The sequence below is a fragment of the Salvelinus fontinalis genome, chromosome 19 (assembly GCF_029448725.1).
Source record: "Salvelinus fontinalis isolate EN_2023a chromosome 19, ASM2944872v1, whole genome shotgun sequence".
In the NCBI taxonomy this organism is placed as follows: Eukaryota; Metazoa; Chordata; class Actinopteri; order Salmoniformes; family Salmonidae; genus Salvelinus; species Salvelinus fontinalis.
Genome location: NC_074683.1, coordinates 43475384 through 43489925, shown reverse-complemented (window position 1 = coordinate 43489925; position 14542 = coordinate 43475384). Strand labels below are relative to the sequence as shown.

At 45.9% G+C, this 14542-nt stretch overlaps 1 protein-coding gene across 1 annotated transcript in view; it reads left to right on the top strand.

The window, feature by feature from the left end:
- Positions 1 to 12401, top strand: part of si:dkey-100n23.5 (cyclic AMP receptor-like protein A) — a 117511-nt gene extending 105110 nt beyond the window's left edge. The window contains exons 12-13 of the mRNA XM_055871672.1: positions 8253 to 8400; positions 9898 to 12401. Of these exons, the coding sequence (XP_055727647.1) occupies positions 8253 to 8400; positions 9898 to 10065 (316 nt within the window). The 3' untranslated portion in view covers positions 10066 to 12401. The remainder of the gene's footprint in view (positions 1 to 8252; positions 8401 to 9897) is intronic.
- The last annotated feature ends 2141 nt before the right edge of the window (positions 12402 to 14542 follow it).

The window sequence follows — 14542 nt, the reverse complement described above, 5'->3', positions numbered from 1 at the left end:
TAAAGTAGTGAGTGTACAGCTTGTATAACAGTGTAAATTTGCTGTCCCCTCAAAATAACTCAACACACAGCCATTAATGTCTAAGCCGCTGGCAACAAAAGTGAGTACACCCGTAAGTGAAAATGTCCAAATTGGGCCCAAAGTGTCAATATTTTGTGTGGCCACCATCATTTTCCAGCACTGCCTTAACCCTCTTGGGCATGGAGTTCACCAGAGCTTCACAGGTTGCCACTGGAGTCCTCTTCCACTCCTGCATGACGACATCACGGAGCTGGTGGATGTTAGAGACCTTGCACTCCTCCACCTTCCGTTTGAGGATGCCCCACAGATGCTCAATAGGGTTTAGGTCTGGAGACATGCTTGGCCAGTCCATCACCTTTACCCTCAGCTTCTTTAGCAAGGCAGTGGTCGTCTTGGAGGTGTGTTTGGGGTCATTATCATGTTGGAATACTGCCCTGCGGCCCAGTCTCCAAAGGGAGGGGATCATGCTCTGCTTCAGTATGTCACAGTACATGTTGGCATTCATGGTTCCCTCAATGAACTGTAGCTCCCCAGTGCCGGCAGCACTCATGCAGCCCCAGACCATGACACTCCCACCACCATACTTGACTGTAGGCAAGACACACTTGTCTTTGTACTCCTCACCTGGTTGCCGCCACACACGCTTGACACCATCTGAACCAAATAAGTTTATCTTGGTCTCATCAGACCACAAGACATGGTTCCAGTAATCCATGTCCTTAGTCTGCTTGTCTTCAGCAAACTGTTTGCGGGATTTCTTGTGCATCATCTTTAGAAGAGGCTTCCTTCTGGGACGACGGCCATGCAGACCAATTTGATGCAGTGTACGGCGTACGGTCTGAGCACTGACAGGCTGACCCCCCACCCCTTCAACCTCTGCAGCAATGCTGGCAGCACTCACACGTCTATTTCCCAAAGACAACCTCTGGATATGACGCTGAGCACGTGCACTCAACTTCTTTGGTCGACCATGGCGAGGCCTGTTCTGAGTGGAACCTGTCCAGTGAAACCGCTGTATGGTCTTGGCCACCGTGCTGCAGCTCAGTTTCAGGGTCTTGGCAATCTTCTTATAGCCCAGGCCATCTTTATGTAGAGCAACAATTCTTTTCTTCAGATCCTCAGAGAGTTCTTTGCCATGAGGTGCCATGTTGAATTTCCAGTAACCAGTCAGTATGAGGGAGTGTGAGAGCGATGACACCAAATTTAACACACCTGCTCCCCATTCACACCTGAGACCTTGTAACACTAACGAGTCACATGACACCGGGGAGGGAAAATGGCTAATTGGGCCCAATTTGGACATTTTCACTTAGGGGTGTACTCACTTTTGTTGCCAGAGGTTTAGACATAAATGGCTGTGTGTTGAGTTATTTTGAGGGGACAGCAAATGTACACTGTTATACAAGCTGTACACTCACTACTTTACATTGTAGCAAAGTGTCATTTCTTCAGTGTTGTCACATGAAAAGATATACTCAAATATTTACAAAAATGTGAGGGGTGTACTCACTTTTGTGATATACTGTATCTATATGTACATGTTCTTATACATTCCTTTACACTTGTGTGTATAAGGTAGTTGTTATGAAATTTTTACATTTCTTGTTAGATATTACTGCATGGCCGGAACTAGAAGCACAAGCATTTCGCTACACTCGCATTAGCATCTGCTAACCATGTGTATGTGACCAATCAAATTTTATTTTATTTTTTAAAATGTGCCCATTTGGGGATCTGATAGTATTTCTGATTGTCTTAACTCACCATCACTGTGGAGCTTCTCAAAGTATTTTTTTGCCTCAAATAGCAAGTAAGTCTGTTTTACATCCATTGAGAATGACATTAGTTCCTCAACGTAGCCTATTTGAAAAATCTTTCCAGCTCTCTCACTTTCGATAACCACTCAGCATGAAAGAGGACAAAATGTCATGCTCTGATCCGGTGTCATAAAAAAGGCCGACCTGATTACTTCTTATCCCTTGCACGAAATAGCTTACAGCTGTGTCTGTCTGTCCAGAGTTCACTGGCATGGGAAACTGAGGGCCCAGAATATTTTATACAATGTTGCTAGCTTGAGCTTCAGGCTGGACACATTAATAGTTGATACAATGTTTCAAGTTCCTTACAGACAGGCCATGCTTAGCCAATGGGATTTATAGGATATTTATTTTTATCCAGATATTTTCCACCTGCGGCCTACAATGCTTTTATTTGTTGGCTTTATGTAGGCTATTTTTACATATTGGCAATAGAAGTTACTTTTAGATTTGTATCATTTTCATTTAGATAGAATTTTGACTTTATAAATTAAATGAAAGTGTTCCACGAACATGTGCATATGAACATCATAACTGGCACACAGATCATTAGAAAGAAATGGTAGGATAACTTGGCACTCCAAATGGAAAAGGTTTCCACCCGCTGGTGTAGCCTATTACCAGCAACTTCAGGAGCATAATGGCAGAATCTGTGAGGAAGGAGGAGAGTCTGGTTGGGAACAGGTTTTATTCTTCTGGTTAGGCTATATTGATCTCTGGCTCCCTCTTTAGTAATTTGTGTGTCTTAATGTTTAATTCAGTGCTTAAAGCAGCAGGCGAAGTAGCCTACATAGAGTTGATTTTATTCAAACATAGTGTTTGTCTATATATGGAAAAAGAACAATCGATTGGTCGAAACAACAGACGACTCACGTCGATCAAGATTTTCTTTAGTCGGGGACAGCCCTAGGCAGGTCCTATACTGCAGGATTACATTAGATTAGAGAAGGGCTGATATAGGGAGATGGAGGTGAAGAGGATGAACTGTGAGGGAGAGATGGAGCGTATTTGAAAACAGACAGAGAGAGATAGTGGGGCAAAAATAGAAAGAGTTATAAGAGAGAGGAAGAGGAAATAAGGGAAGCAGGATGAATGGAAAGACAGTGACAGAGAGAGGTGGAGATGGATGGGAAGAGTGTGGAGGGAGAGAGGGATAGATAAATATGAAAGGAGGGAAGCAGACCCTCTATACCCTCTCTTCTTACTGAGTGGGAGTAAAAGGAAATAGGATGGAAAGAGAGGGAGAGGAAGATGAAGAGATAGGGAGGAAAGCTGAAGAGCACTGGCATGGACAGAGAATGAGGATGGAAACTAACGAATTGAGATCGATACAGAAAGAAGGTAGAGCCGAGAGGAAGAGCATATGGATGTGTGTCAGGAAAAAAGAAGCCAAAAGAGCGAGAGGGAGGTAGAGAGTGGAGAGAGATGTGAAGAAAGTTAAGGATGCAGAGAGAAAGGCAGAGAGAGGTGTGTGTAGGAAGGGATGGAAAGAGAGGAAGTTGAGCGCGGTTCTTGTAAAGTGCTGCGTGCTGTCAGGGCTGCGGCCCAGAATGTGTAAGCCTGCCATCTCCCACTGCCTAATGGGCTCTTAAACGCTGATGTAAAGCACCCTCTCTCTGTTTCGTCTCTCTCGCTCTGTCTCTTGTCCCCTTGCTGTCTATCAATTCAAAGGGCTTTATTGGCATTGGAAACGTATGAAATAGATAATAAACAGAAGTGAACAGTAAACATTAAACTCACAACATTTTCAAAGGAAGAGAGACATTTCATATGTCATTATGGCAGTGTATTATGTACAGTGTTGTGTACAACGATGTGTTAATTAAAGGACAAAAGGGAAAATACATCAACATAAATATGGGTTGTATTTACAACGGTGTTTGTTCTTAACTGGTTGCCCTTTTCTTGTGGCAACAGGTCAAACATCTTGCTGATTTGATGACACACTGTGGTATTTCACCTAATTGATATGGACGTTTATCAAAATTGGATTTGTGAGTCTGTGTAATCTGAGGGAAATACATTGCATTCTAAAATGGATTTAATAAATGTTTTTCCTCATCAATTCACACACAAAACCCCATAATGACAAAGCGAAAACAGATTTTTTGAAAGATTTTATCAGAAATACCTTATTTACATAATTATTCAGACCCTTTGCTATGAGACTCGAATTGAGCTCAGGTGCATCCTGTATCCATTGATCATCCTTGATGTTTCTACAACTTGATTGGAGTCCACCTGTGGTAAATTCAATTGATTGGACATGATTTGGAAAGGTACACACCTGTCTATATAAGGTCCCACAGTTGACAGTGTATGTCAGACTGGGAGGCTAGTCAGTATCGAAGGAAAGATGAACGGAGCAAAGTACAGAGGTCCTTGAGGGAAAAATCTATTCCCCCTCAGGAGACTGAAAAGATTTGGCATAGGTCCTCAGATCCTCAAAAGGTTCTACAGCTGCACCATCGAGAGCATCCTGACGGGTTGCATCACTGCCTGCTATGGCAACTGCTCGGCCTCCAACCGCAAGGCACTACAGAGGGTAGTGCGTACGGCCCAGTACATCACTGGGGCCAAGCTTCCTGCCATCCAGGACCTCTATACCAAGCGGTGTCAGAGGAAGGCCCTAAAAATTGTCAAGGACTCCAGCAACCCTAGTCCTAAACTATTCTCTCTGCTACCGCACGGCAAGCGGTACCGGAGCGCCAAGTCTAGGTCCAAGAGGCTTCTAAACAGCTTCTACCTCCAAACCATAAGACTACTGAACATCTAATTAAATGGCTTCCCAGACTATTTGCATTGACCCCCCCCCCCCCCCCCCCACCACCCCCCCACCCATTTTACGCTGCTGCTACTATCAGTTTATTATCTAATGCATAGTCACTTTAATAACTCTACCTACATGTACATATTACCTCAACTAACCGGTGCCCCCGCACATTGACTCTGTACCGGTACCTCGCTATTGTTATTTTACTGCTGCTCTTTAATTATTTGTTACTTTTATCGATTTTTCGGGGGTATTTTTTCTTAAAACTGCATTGTTGGTTAAGGGCTTGTTAGTAGGTAGTTCACTGTAAGGTCTACCTACACCTGTTGTATTCGGCGCACAATTTGATTTGATGAAAACCTGCTCCAGAGCGCTCAAGACCTCAAACTGGGTCGAAGGTTCAACTTCCAACAGGACAACAACCCTAAGCACACAGCCAAGACAACGCAGGTGTGGATTTGTGGACATGTCTTTGAATGTCCTTGAGTGGCCCAGCCAGAGCCCGGAATTGAACACGATTGAACATCTCTGGAGAGACGTGAAAATAGCTGTGCAGTGACGCTCCCCATCCAACCTGACAGAGCTTGAGAGGCTCTGCAGAGAAGAATGGGAGAAAATCGCCAAATACAGGCTTGTAGCGTCATACCCAAGAAGACTCGATGGTGTAATCGCTGCCAAAGGTGCTTCAAGAAAGTACTGAGTAAAGGTTCTTAATACTTATGTAAATGTGATATTTCAGTTAATATATATATGTTTTTTAATTTACCTGTTTTTGCTTTGTCATTATCGGGTATTGTGTGTAGATTGATGAGGGGGGAAGGATCTCATCCATTTTAGAATAAGGCTGTAACGTAACAAAATGTGGAAAAAGTCTAAGGGTCTGAATATTTTCCGAATGCACTGTATGTGTCTCTAAGTGCAGCTCCGTTTCCACCTCATTTTGTGAGCAGTGTGCACATAGCCTGTCTTCTCTTGAGAGCCAGGTCTGCCTACGGCAGCCTCTCTCAATAGCAAGGCTATCCTCACTGAGTCTGTACATAGTCAAAGCTTTCCTTCATTTTGGATCAGTCACAGTGGTCAGGTATTCTGCCACTGTGTACTCTCTGTTTAGGGCCACATACCATTCCAGTTTGCTCAATTATTTTTGTTACTTATTTCCAATGTGTCAAGTAATTATCTTTTGGTTTTCTCATGATTTGGTTGGGTCTTATTGTGCTATCTTTCTGTGTCGTATATCTCTCTCTCTTTTCCTCTCCCTTTCTCTGTCATCCCTCTGTCGCCCCTCTCTCTTTCTTTGTTGTCCTTCTCTCTCGCTCTTTCTCTGTCTCTGCCTCTGAACTCTCCCCTGTGTCTCTGAACTCTCCCCCCTGTGTCTCTGAACTCTCCCCCCTGTGTCTCTGAACTCTCCCCTGTGTCTCTGAACTCTCCCCTGTGTCTCTTTCTCTGTCTCTGCCTCTGAACTCTCTCCCCTGTGTCTCTGAACTCTCTCCCCTGTGTCTCTGAACTCTCCCCTGTGTCTCTGAACTCTCTCCCCTGTGTCTCTGAACTCTCTCCCCTGTCTCTCTGAACTCTCTCCCCTGTGTCTCTGAACTCTCTCCCCTGTGTCTCTGAACTCTCTCCCCTGTGTCTCTGAACTCTCTCCCCTGTGTCTCTGAACTCTCCCCTGTGTCTCTGAACTCTCTCCCCTGTGTCTCTGAACTCTCTCCCCTGTGTCTCCCCCTCTCAGAACTCTCTTCCCTGTGTCTCCCCCTCTCTGAACTCTCTCCCCTGTGTCTCTCCCTCTCTGAACTCTCTCCCCTGTGTCTCCCCCTCTCTGAACTCTCTCCCCTGTGTCTCCCCCTCTCAGAACTCTCTCCCATGTGTCTCCCCCTCTCAGAACTCTCTCCCCTGTGTCTCTCCCTCTCTGAACTCTCTCCCCTGTGTCTCCCCCTCTCAGAACTCTCTCCCCTGTATCTCCCCCTCTCAGAACTCTCTCCCCTGTGTCTCCCCCTCTCAGAACTCTCTCCCCTGTGTCTCTCCCTCTCAGAACTCTCTCCCCTGTGTTTCTCCCTCTCAGAACTCTCTCCCCTGTGTCTCTCCCTCTCAGAACTCTCTCCCCTGTGTCTCTCCCTCTCTGAACTCTCCCCCCTGTGTCTCCCCCTCTCTGAACTCTCTCCCCTGTGTCTCCCCCTCTCAGAACTCTCTCCCCTGTGTCTCTCCCTCTCAGAACTCTCTCCCCTGTGTCTCCCCCTCTCAGAACTCTCTCCCCTGTGTCTCTCCCTCTCAGAACTCTCTCCCCTGTGTCTCTCCCTCTCAGAACTCTCTCCCCTGTGTCTCTCCCTCTCAGAACTCTCTCCCCTGTGTCTCTCCCTCTCTGAACTCTCCCCTGTGTCTCCCCCTCTCAGAACTCTCTCCCCTGTGTCTCCCCCTCTCAGAACTCTCTCCCCTGTGTCTCTCCCTCTCAGAACTCTCTCCCCTGTGTCTCCCCCTCTCAGAACTCTCTCCCCTGTGTCTCTCCCTCTCAGAACTCTCTCCCCTGTGTCTCTCCCTCTCAGAACTCTCTCCCCTGTGTCTCCCCCTCTCAGAACTCTCTCCCCTGTGTCTCTCCCTCTCAGAACTCTCTCCCCTGTGTCTCTCCCTCTCAGAACTCTCTCCCCTGTGTCTCTCCCTCTCAGAACTCTCTCCCCTGTGTCTCCCCCTCTCAGAACTTTCCCCCCTGTGTCTTTCCCTCTCTGAACTCTCTCCCCTGTGTCTCTCCCTCTCTGAACTCTCTCCCCTGTGTCTCCCCCTCTCAGAACTTCCTCCCCTGTGTCTTTCCCTCTCTGAACTCTCTCCCCTGTGTCTCTCCCTCTCTGAACTCTCTCCCCTGTGTCTCCCCCTCTCAGAACTCTCTCCCCTGTGTCTCCCCCTCTCTGAACTCTCTCCCCTGTGTCTCTCCCTCTCAGAACTCTCTCCCCTGTGTCTCCCCCTCTCAGAACTCTCTCCCCTGTGTCTCTCCCTCTCAGAACTCTCTCCCCTGTGTCTCTCCCTCTCAGAACTCTCTCCCCTGTGTCTCCCCCTCTCAGAACTCTCTCCCCTGTGTCTCTCCCTCTCAGAACTCTCTCCCCTGTGTCTCTCCCTCTCAGAACTCTCTCCCCTGTGTCTCTCCCTCTCAGAACTCTCTCCCCTGTGTCTCCCCCTCTCAGAACTTTCCCCCCTGTGTCTTTCCCTCTCTGAACTCTCTCCCCTGTGTCTCTCCCTCTCTGAACTCTCTCCCCTGTGTCTCCCCCTCTCAGAACTTCCTCCCCTGTGTCTTTCCCTCTCTGAACTCTCTCCCCTGTGTCTCTCCCTCTCTGAACTCTCTCCCCTGTGTCTCCCCCTCTCAGAACTCTCTCCCCTGTGTCTCCCCCTCTCTGAACTCTCTCCCCTGTGTCTCTCCCTCCAATCTCCTTCACTGTGAAGTATTGAGCTGTGGACGTTTTTGTTGTTGGTGTTCTGTGTTTGGGTATGTGCGTGCGCGCACGCGCATGTTTGTACCTGTTTGTTTGTTTGTTTGTTTGTTTGTTTTGTTTGTTTCCATACATCTTCTCTCACTCTCCTCCATGTGCATTGTCTCTATAATGTAAATTAACGTTTTTTTTCCTTTCTCTCTCTCCCTCCCTCCCTCATTCTCCCCTCTCCAGGCTCCATAATGCGTTCTACCCCCAGGATCCAGTGTTCTCTCTTACTTTGCTCCATGTCCTTTCAGCCCCTCTCCATGGCTTGGCCAATGCATTCGTCTTTGGCCTGGACAGAGACACCTGGAGCCAGCTCAGTCCTACAGGCATACAGGTACAACCCTCACCTGAACACTTCTGGTTTTCGCCCTCCCATCTTGTGGTCTAATCATAAGCTTTCCTGGCCCCCTAAACACCTCTACTGTCTTGTTCAGTGAAATGGTCTAAGTAAATACTTCCTTCCAAATGTCTTTGAAAGTGATGAAATAGTATTTTCACCCAGGTCTGGTGCTGTGTGACTCCACACACTGCTGAGTGGTGCTATTTCAAATCAAAGTTTATTTGTCACCATGTGCCGATACAACAGGTGTAGTAGACCTTACAGTGAAATGCTTACTTACAGGCCCTAACCAACAGTGCAATTCTTAAGTAAAAAATAGGTATTAGGTGAACAATAGGTAAGTAAAGAAATAAAAAACAGTAAGAAGACAGTGAAAAATAACAGTAGCGAGGCTACAATTTACTCAGCCCATTTCGCTGAACAAGAGAGGAGAGGTGTTTAGGGGGACAGGAAAGCTTATGATTAGACCACAAGATGGGAGTGAGATTACAGACACATACACACACCCTGCTGTTGTTCTTAATGGAGAGTGAGCACACTCAGAGAGAGAGAGGAGTCAGATGTGACCTTCAACCTAAATGTCAGCGAAGATATGTGTATCCGCGGAGTGTGTGTTTGTGAGAGAGCGAGACACAGAGAGAGGGGAACAGAGATATAGACCTGATTGTGTCTATGTTTGAGCAACGGGGAGTGAGTGTGTGTGTTTGTGAGAGAGAGAAACAGAGAAATAGACATATGAGTGTGTCTGTGTTTGAGCAACTGGGAGTTATATGTTTGTGTGTGCGTGCTCTTTCATGACTAACAGGCAGTTGGTATTCATCATGGCATACGACTCCCACACACATCAGGTGTGAGATTGGTGGGGGGTGGCGTATCCGTAACAGCGTCAAAACATTATTCCCCTCCGCAGCAAGTCCACACTTTCACGCTCTCCCACTCTCTCTCTCTCTCTCTCTCTCTCTCTCTCTCACCCTCCCACTATTTGTCCTGCCGCCTCTCTCCCTCTCTGTCTCTCTCTCCCTCTGTCTCTCCCTCTGTTGCTGTCTCTCTTCCTCTGTTTCTATTATGCTATCTCATCCTCTGTCGTTCATATCTCTCCCTCTGTTTCTTTTTCTCTCTCTGTCTAATTCTCTATCTGTCGTTCATATCTCTCTCCTTTGTTAAGCTTTCGCTCTCATCCTCCCCCTCTGTGGCTTGCACTCTCTGTCTCTCCCCCCCCCCCCTCTCCCTCTCTGTGATATTGATCAGTTTTCTAACCATGCGGCTCAACTGCCTGTGGCACTACAATCAGCACACATCTCGTCTCTGCTAAATGTGTGCGTGTCTGTCTCTTTGTGTGTGTGTGTGTGTGTGTGTGTGTGTGTGTGTGTGTGTGTGTGTGTGTGTGTGTGTGTGTGTGTGTGTGTGTGTGTGTGTGTGTGTGTGTGTGTGTGTGTGTGTGTGTGTGTGTGACTGTTAACTCTGTGAATATGTGTGTGTGTGTGATCCTAGTTGGCGCTGCAGTCTCGGCTGTGTGACAGGACGCGTATCAGGGAGTACCATCCTGGGGCGGTGCACTACACACAGGCTGAGCTGGGGGACTTCAGTGACGAGGATGATGATGACACCAATGTCCTTTTCTACTCCCCTGACATGACCCTGAAAGACAGAGGACCCTAAGAGAGAGGCAGACAGACAGACAGAGCAAGCGAGAGATTAATTCTGAGGGGGGATACGTAGGGAAGAGAGAAAGGGAGCGAAGGAGGGATGGTGAGGGGTTTCTGTGGTAGATCTGTCAGGATCCATTATTAATCCACATCCTTTACTATTTAATAACCTCCAACTACACGCGCACGCACACACACACACACACACACACACACACACACACACACACACACACACACACACACACACACACACACACACACACACACACTATCCTGCCTTGCTATCTGACTTACACAGCATCGTAACAGAACCAGCGAAGCAGCTATAGTGCTTTAAACAGCCTTCAACCCTAATGCTACACGCTAGCCTGGGTGCCAGTCTGACTCTGCTTCAGTCCTAGTCAACAACTGCAGAGCTGGCTAAGTAAACAACAGACTTTCCTCGTACCCAGGCTAGCATATCACTAGTCCCAAGGGGCTTCCTCTCCTCACCTCCTTTCCTTCATCTGCACTGATCTGAAAAGACAGGATAGGTGAAAGCAAAATGTGTGTTTAATGTTCAAAGGAGAGGAAAACAGTTAAGACTATTGACATGTACCCAGGTACTGCACAGTCACTTGGCTTACTGAGCTCTCCATGTTATTTTTACATTCATTTTTTTGTTGTCATTTAGCAGACGCTCTTATCCAGAGCGATTTACAGGCGCAATTAGGGTTGAGTGCCTTGCTCAAGGACACATCGACAGATTTTTTACCAAGTCGGCTCGTGGATTTGCACCAGCGACCTTTCGGTTACTGGCCCAACACTCTTAACCTCTAGACTACCTGCTGCGTATGCTATTAGCTTGTGTTTATTATGTTATTTATGGCTTATTTTTTATACTGTATGACTACTGTTAGCAAATCCCTCCCAAGAACATGTTGCGATCACGATAATGCCCAGCATTATATGTGACTTACTGAGCTCTGAGGGGTATAATACAACGCAAGTTAAACAAGTTAGCTAGCTAACTTACCTGAATAGTCTGACAGAACTTTTGATTTTTTTAGAAAGATAAGCTTGAAATGGTCTAATTGACTCGACAACCAAAACGCAAATCTAAGTTTAGTTTTCTTAATTAACCAGAAAATCAGTAGTTATTTCTGGTTGTTTATCAGTTAGCAGGCTAACTCATTGATCCTGCTTTGTAGTATACCCCTCTGTTGCTAATGCTACAGTAGCTGACCATACAGCTTCTCTAACTCAACTCAACATGCAAAAAAGGCCTCAATTCAAAACAGACAGATAAATGGAGGGAGGAAAAAAATGTAAAGAAGGGGAGGGGGTGATGGAATCGTGAAACCAAGATAGAGGAGAGGGAGCAAGAGATATCTTAGAACAATTCATGTCCCAACGATAGCTGGGGATTTAAACGAACAAAATCCAGTATTTGAACCGTTTAACTTCTATCATATCTGTTGTTGTCTTTACATATGTTATTACTAATGTTGCTACTCTTGTAAAACGTCCATTGTTTTTCGTACTTTTATGCATCTGTATGTTGTTTTTCCATGAAATGCTGTGGTCCGCCCACAGGTTTGAGTTTGTTTGATAAACTGTTATACTGTATTTATAAGAGACAATGTACTGTATATATATTAGTGTATACGCTATATTTTTGTATGGATGCTTTTGACTGGAATGTGAAAAGGTTAACTTGACCCCTAAATGGTCTCCATGTCCTGCTGTTTAGGCCTCAATGGGGGTGGAAGCAGTAAAATTGATCACGCACACACTCTTAAAATGTGTCTCACACACTTACACTCTTTCTTTGATGCCTGTCTCACACAAATGCATATACACACACACACACACACACACACTTTGACACACAGTCACCTGTCTCTTTGATGTAGCGGCTGCCACAAGGACAGTAGGAGCCTCTTGACGGCCTGTCATTTACCTTCGACACTATGTCATTGGCTGACATCTAGAGAACCGCAATGTGATTAGCAGGCTATTAGAGGTGCTGTGTGGTTGACGGGTTGATGAAAAGAGAGATGTGATTTTGCTGAACATCCTGACAAGGATGTCGCTCCTTTCCCAAATCAACCCCATAGCCCCAGTGCACTTATGGAGAACTGGATAGCTATTAGTGAAACAGTCATCTACACAAGTGCATAGGAGGTATGGGTCAAGGGGTCAATTTGGGGATGCGCATATAGACCTAACACAGAATCCAATCTACACATAATTATACAGTCCCCTTTCAAACCACATACAATCGCTGCACCAATCCTAGTTTAGGCATATGTCTATTGTTCTGCTGTACACTCCATCTAATAAACAAGCAGGATACACATTTCACCAGTGGCTGTGTTTATTCTCCTGTCACATTGCCAGCCTTGTCAATCATGGATCATATATAGGGAAATAGAGTAACACAACACTGTGTGTGCGTGCCAAATCGTGTCTCGAGGGTTGTAGAATAATGGATATTAATTATTCTGCTAACCCCATTGGCCTCTGCCATGTCTCCAAATCTGGTTAACTGGATTTTGATTTATGAAAAAGTGTCCATGGTCCTCCAGAAATCTACCCCCACCACTCCGTTTGAACGTCTCTGTAAAAAAAAAAAGTCCCGCGAAGTGCCTGGAAATAACAATCTCATTGTCACACGGGAATAGTTATTCCCCCAGTATCGCTGCATGTGATGGAATTGGATACTACTGAACATTCGCAGAACACAGGCATGGCTGCACACACTGCGTACTATAGCCTCGCCTCTCTGCCACCGAGTCACTTCTAGTAGGTCTCGTCAGAGTAGTCCTAGCGTATAGAGAGTTTAACAGTCTGGTAGAATGTGTTTGAAAGAGTGCGTGTGATAGAAATAGACAGTAACCTATGTGGGAGAGAAAGAGACCGATAGATCGCGTGTTTGTCTGTGTGTCACAATGGGAGAGAGAGCGCGCAGTGTTTGGCGACACGCAGGATTCGGGGAGAAACGTTGTTTGGACGGTGGCCTTGACCCAGGGGTGACGCACGGCGCCTTGCAGTCAGTAGGCTGGCTAGTACACAGAGGGAGAATAACTACGCCATGGCTGAAGTCAACCTCATATGAGGGGGGGCATTAATAGCCTTCCATTTTGGGGATCGCACAAACTCAACTTTTCGATAGAGGCCAACTGGGAATGGTGCCTCGCTTTCTCAATTCAATTAAAATGTGCTTTATTGGCATGGAAAACAGGCTATGTTTACATTGCCAAAGCAAGCGAAAAAACAATAAACAAATGTGAAATAAGGAATCAGGAATTAACGGTAGCCTAAACTTTAGGGTAGTAGTAGTAGGGGGTAACTGCCCCCCGTAATTCACATAAAGACCACAAGATATCACCAAATTATTTTCCCAAAACTTTTCCCTGCTGTCACTGTTCTTGCTGAACAAAACTTTTCCTCTGTCATCACAATTTTTGGAGATATTTCTACAAACGATTGGTGGTAAGTTGATCTCTTTTTGTTTTTTAAGTTGTAGATATATTCCAATGAAGTTAGATCTATATATATTTTTGTAAATATAAACGTAGGAAAGCCTTAAGATAAATAATCAACTTGCTTTTGAGTAAAGTAGTAATATGTTGGATGAGGGTCACTTTCCTGACCAAGGTCCTTCTTCCCCTGATTACTCAGTTTCTCACACAAATCAAGGAACCTACCAGGTACAACCTGAAATCCGTAACCATGGGCACCCTCTTAGATATCACCCTGACCAACCTGCCCTCTAAATACATCTCTGCTGTCTTCAACCAGGATCTCAGCGATCACTGCCTCATTGTCTGTGTGAGTACTGGGTCCGCGGTCAAATGACCACCCCTCATCACTGTCAAACACTCCCTAAAACACTAAAGCGAGCAGGCCTTTCTAATCGACCTGGCCCGGGTATCCTGGAAGGATATTGACCGCGTCCCGTCAGTAGAGGATGCCTGGTTGCTCTTCAAGAGTGCTTTCCTCACCATCTTAAATAAGCATTCCCCATTCAAAAAATGTAGAACTAATAACAGATATAGCCCTTGGTTCACCCCAGACTTGACTGCCCTTGACCAGCACAAAAACATCCTGTGGCGTTCTGCATTAGCATCAAATAGCCCCCGTGATATGCAACTTTTCAGGGAAGTCAGGAACCAAATACTCAGTCAATTAGGAAAGCTAAGGATAGCTTTTTCAAACAGAAATGTGCTTCCTGTAGCACTAATTTCAAAAAGTTTTTAGACACTGTAAAGTCCATGGAGAATAAGAGCACCTCCTCCCAGCTGCCGACTGCATTGAGGATAGGAAACACTGTCACCACTGATAAATCCACGATAATCGATCATTTCAAGAAGCATTTTTCCACGGCTGGCCATGCTTTCCACCTGGCTACCCCAACCCTGGCCAACATCTCAGCACCCCCTGCAGCAACTTGCCGAACCCCCGCGCCCCCTCTTCTCCTTCACCCAAATCCAGACAGCTGA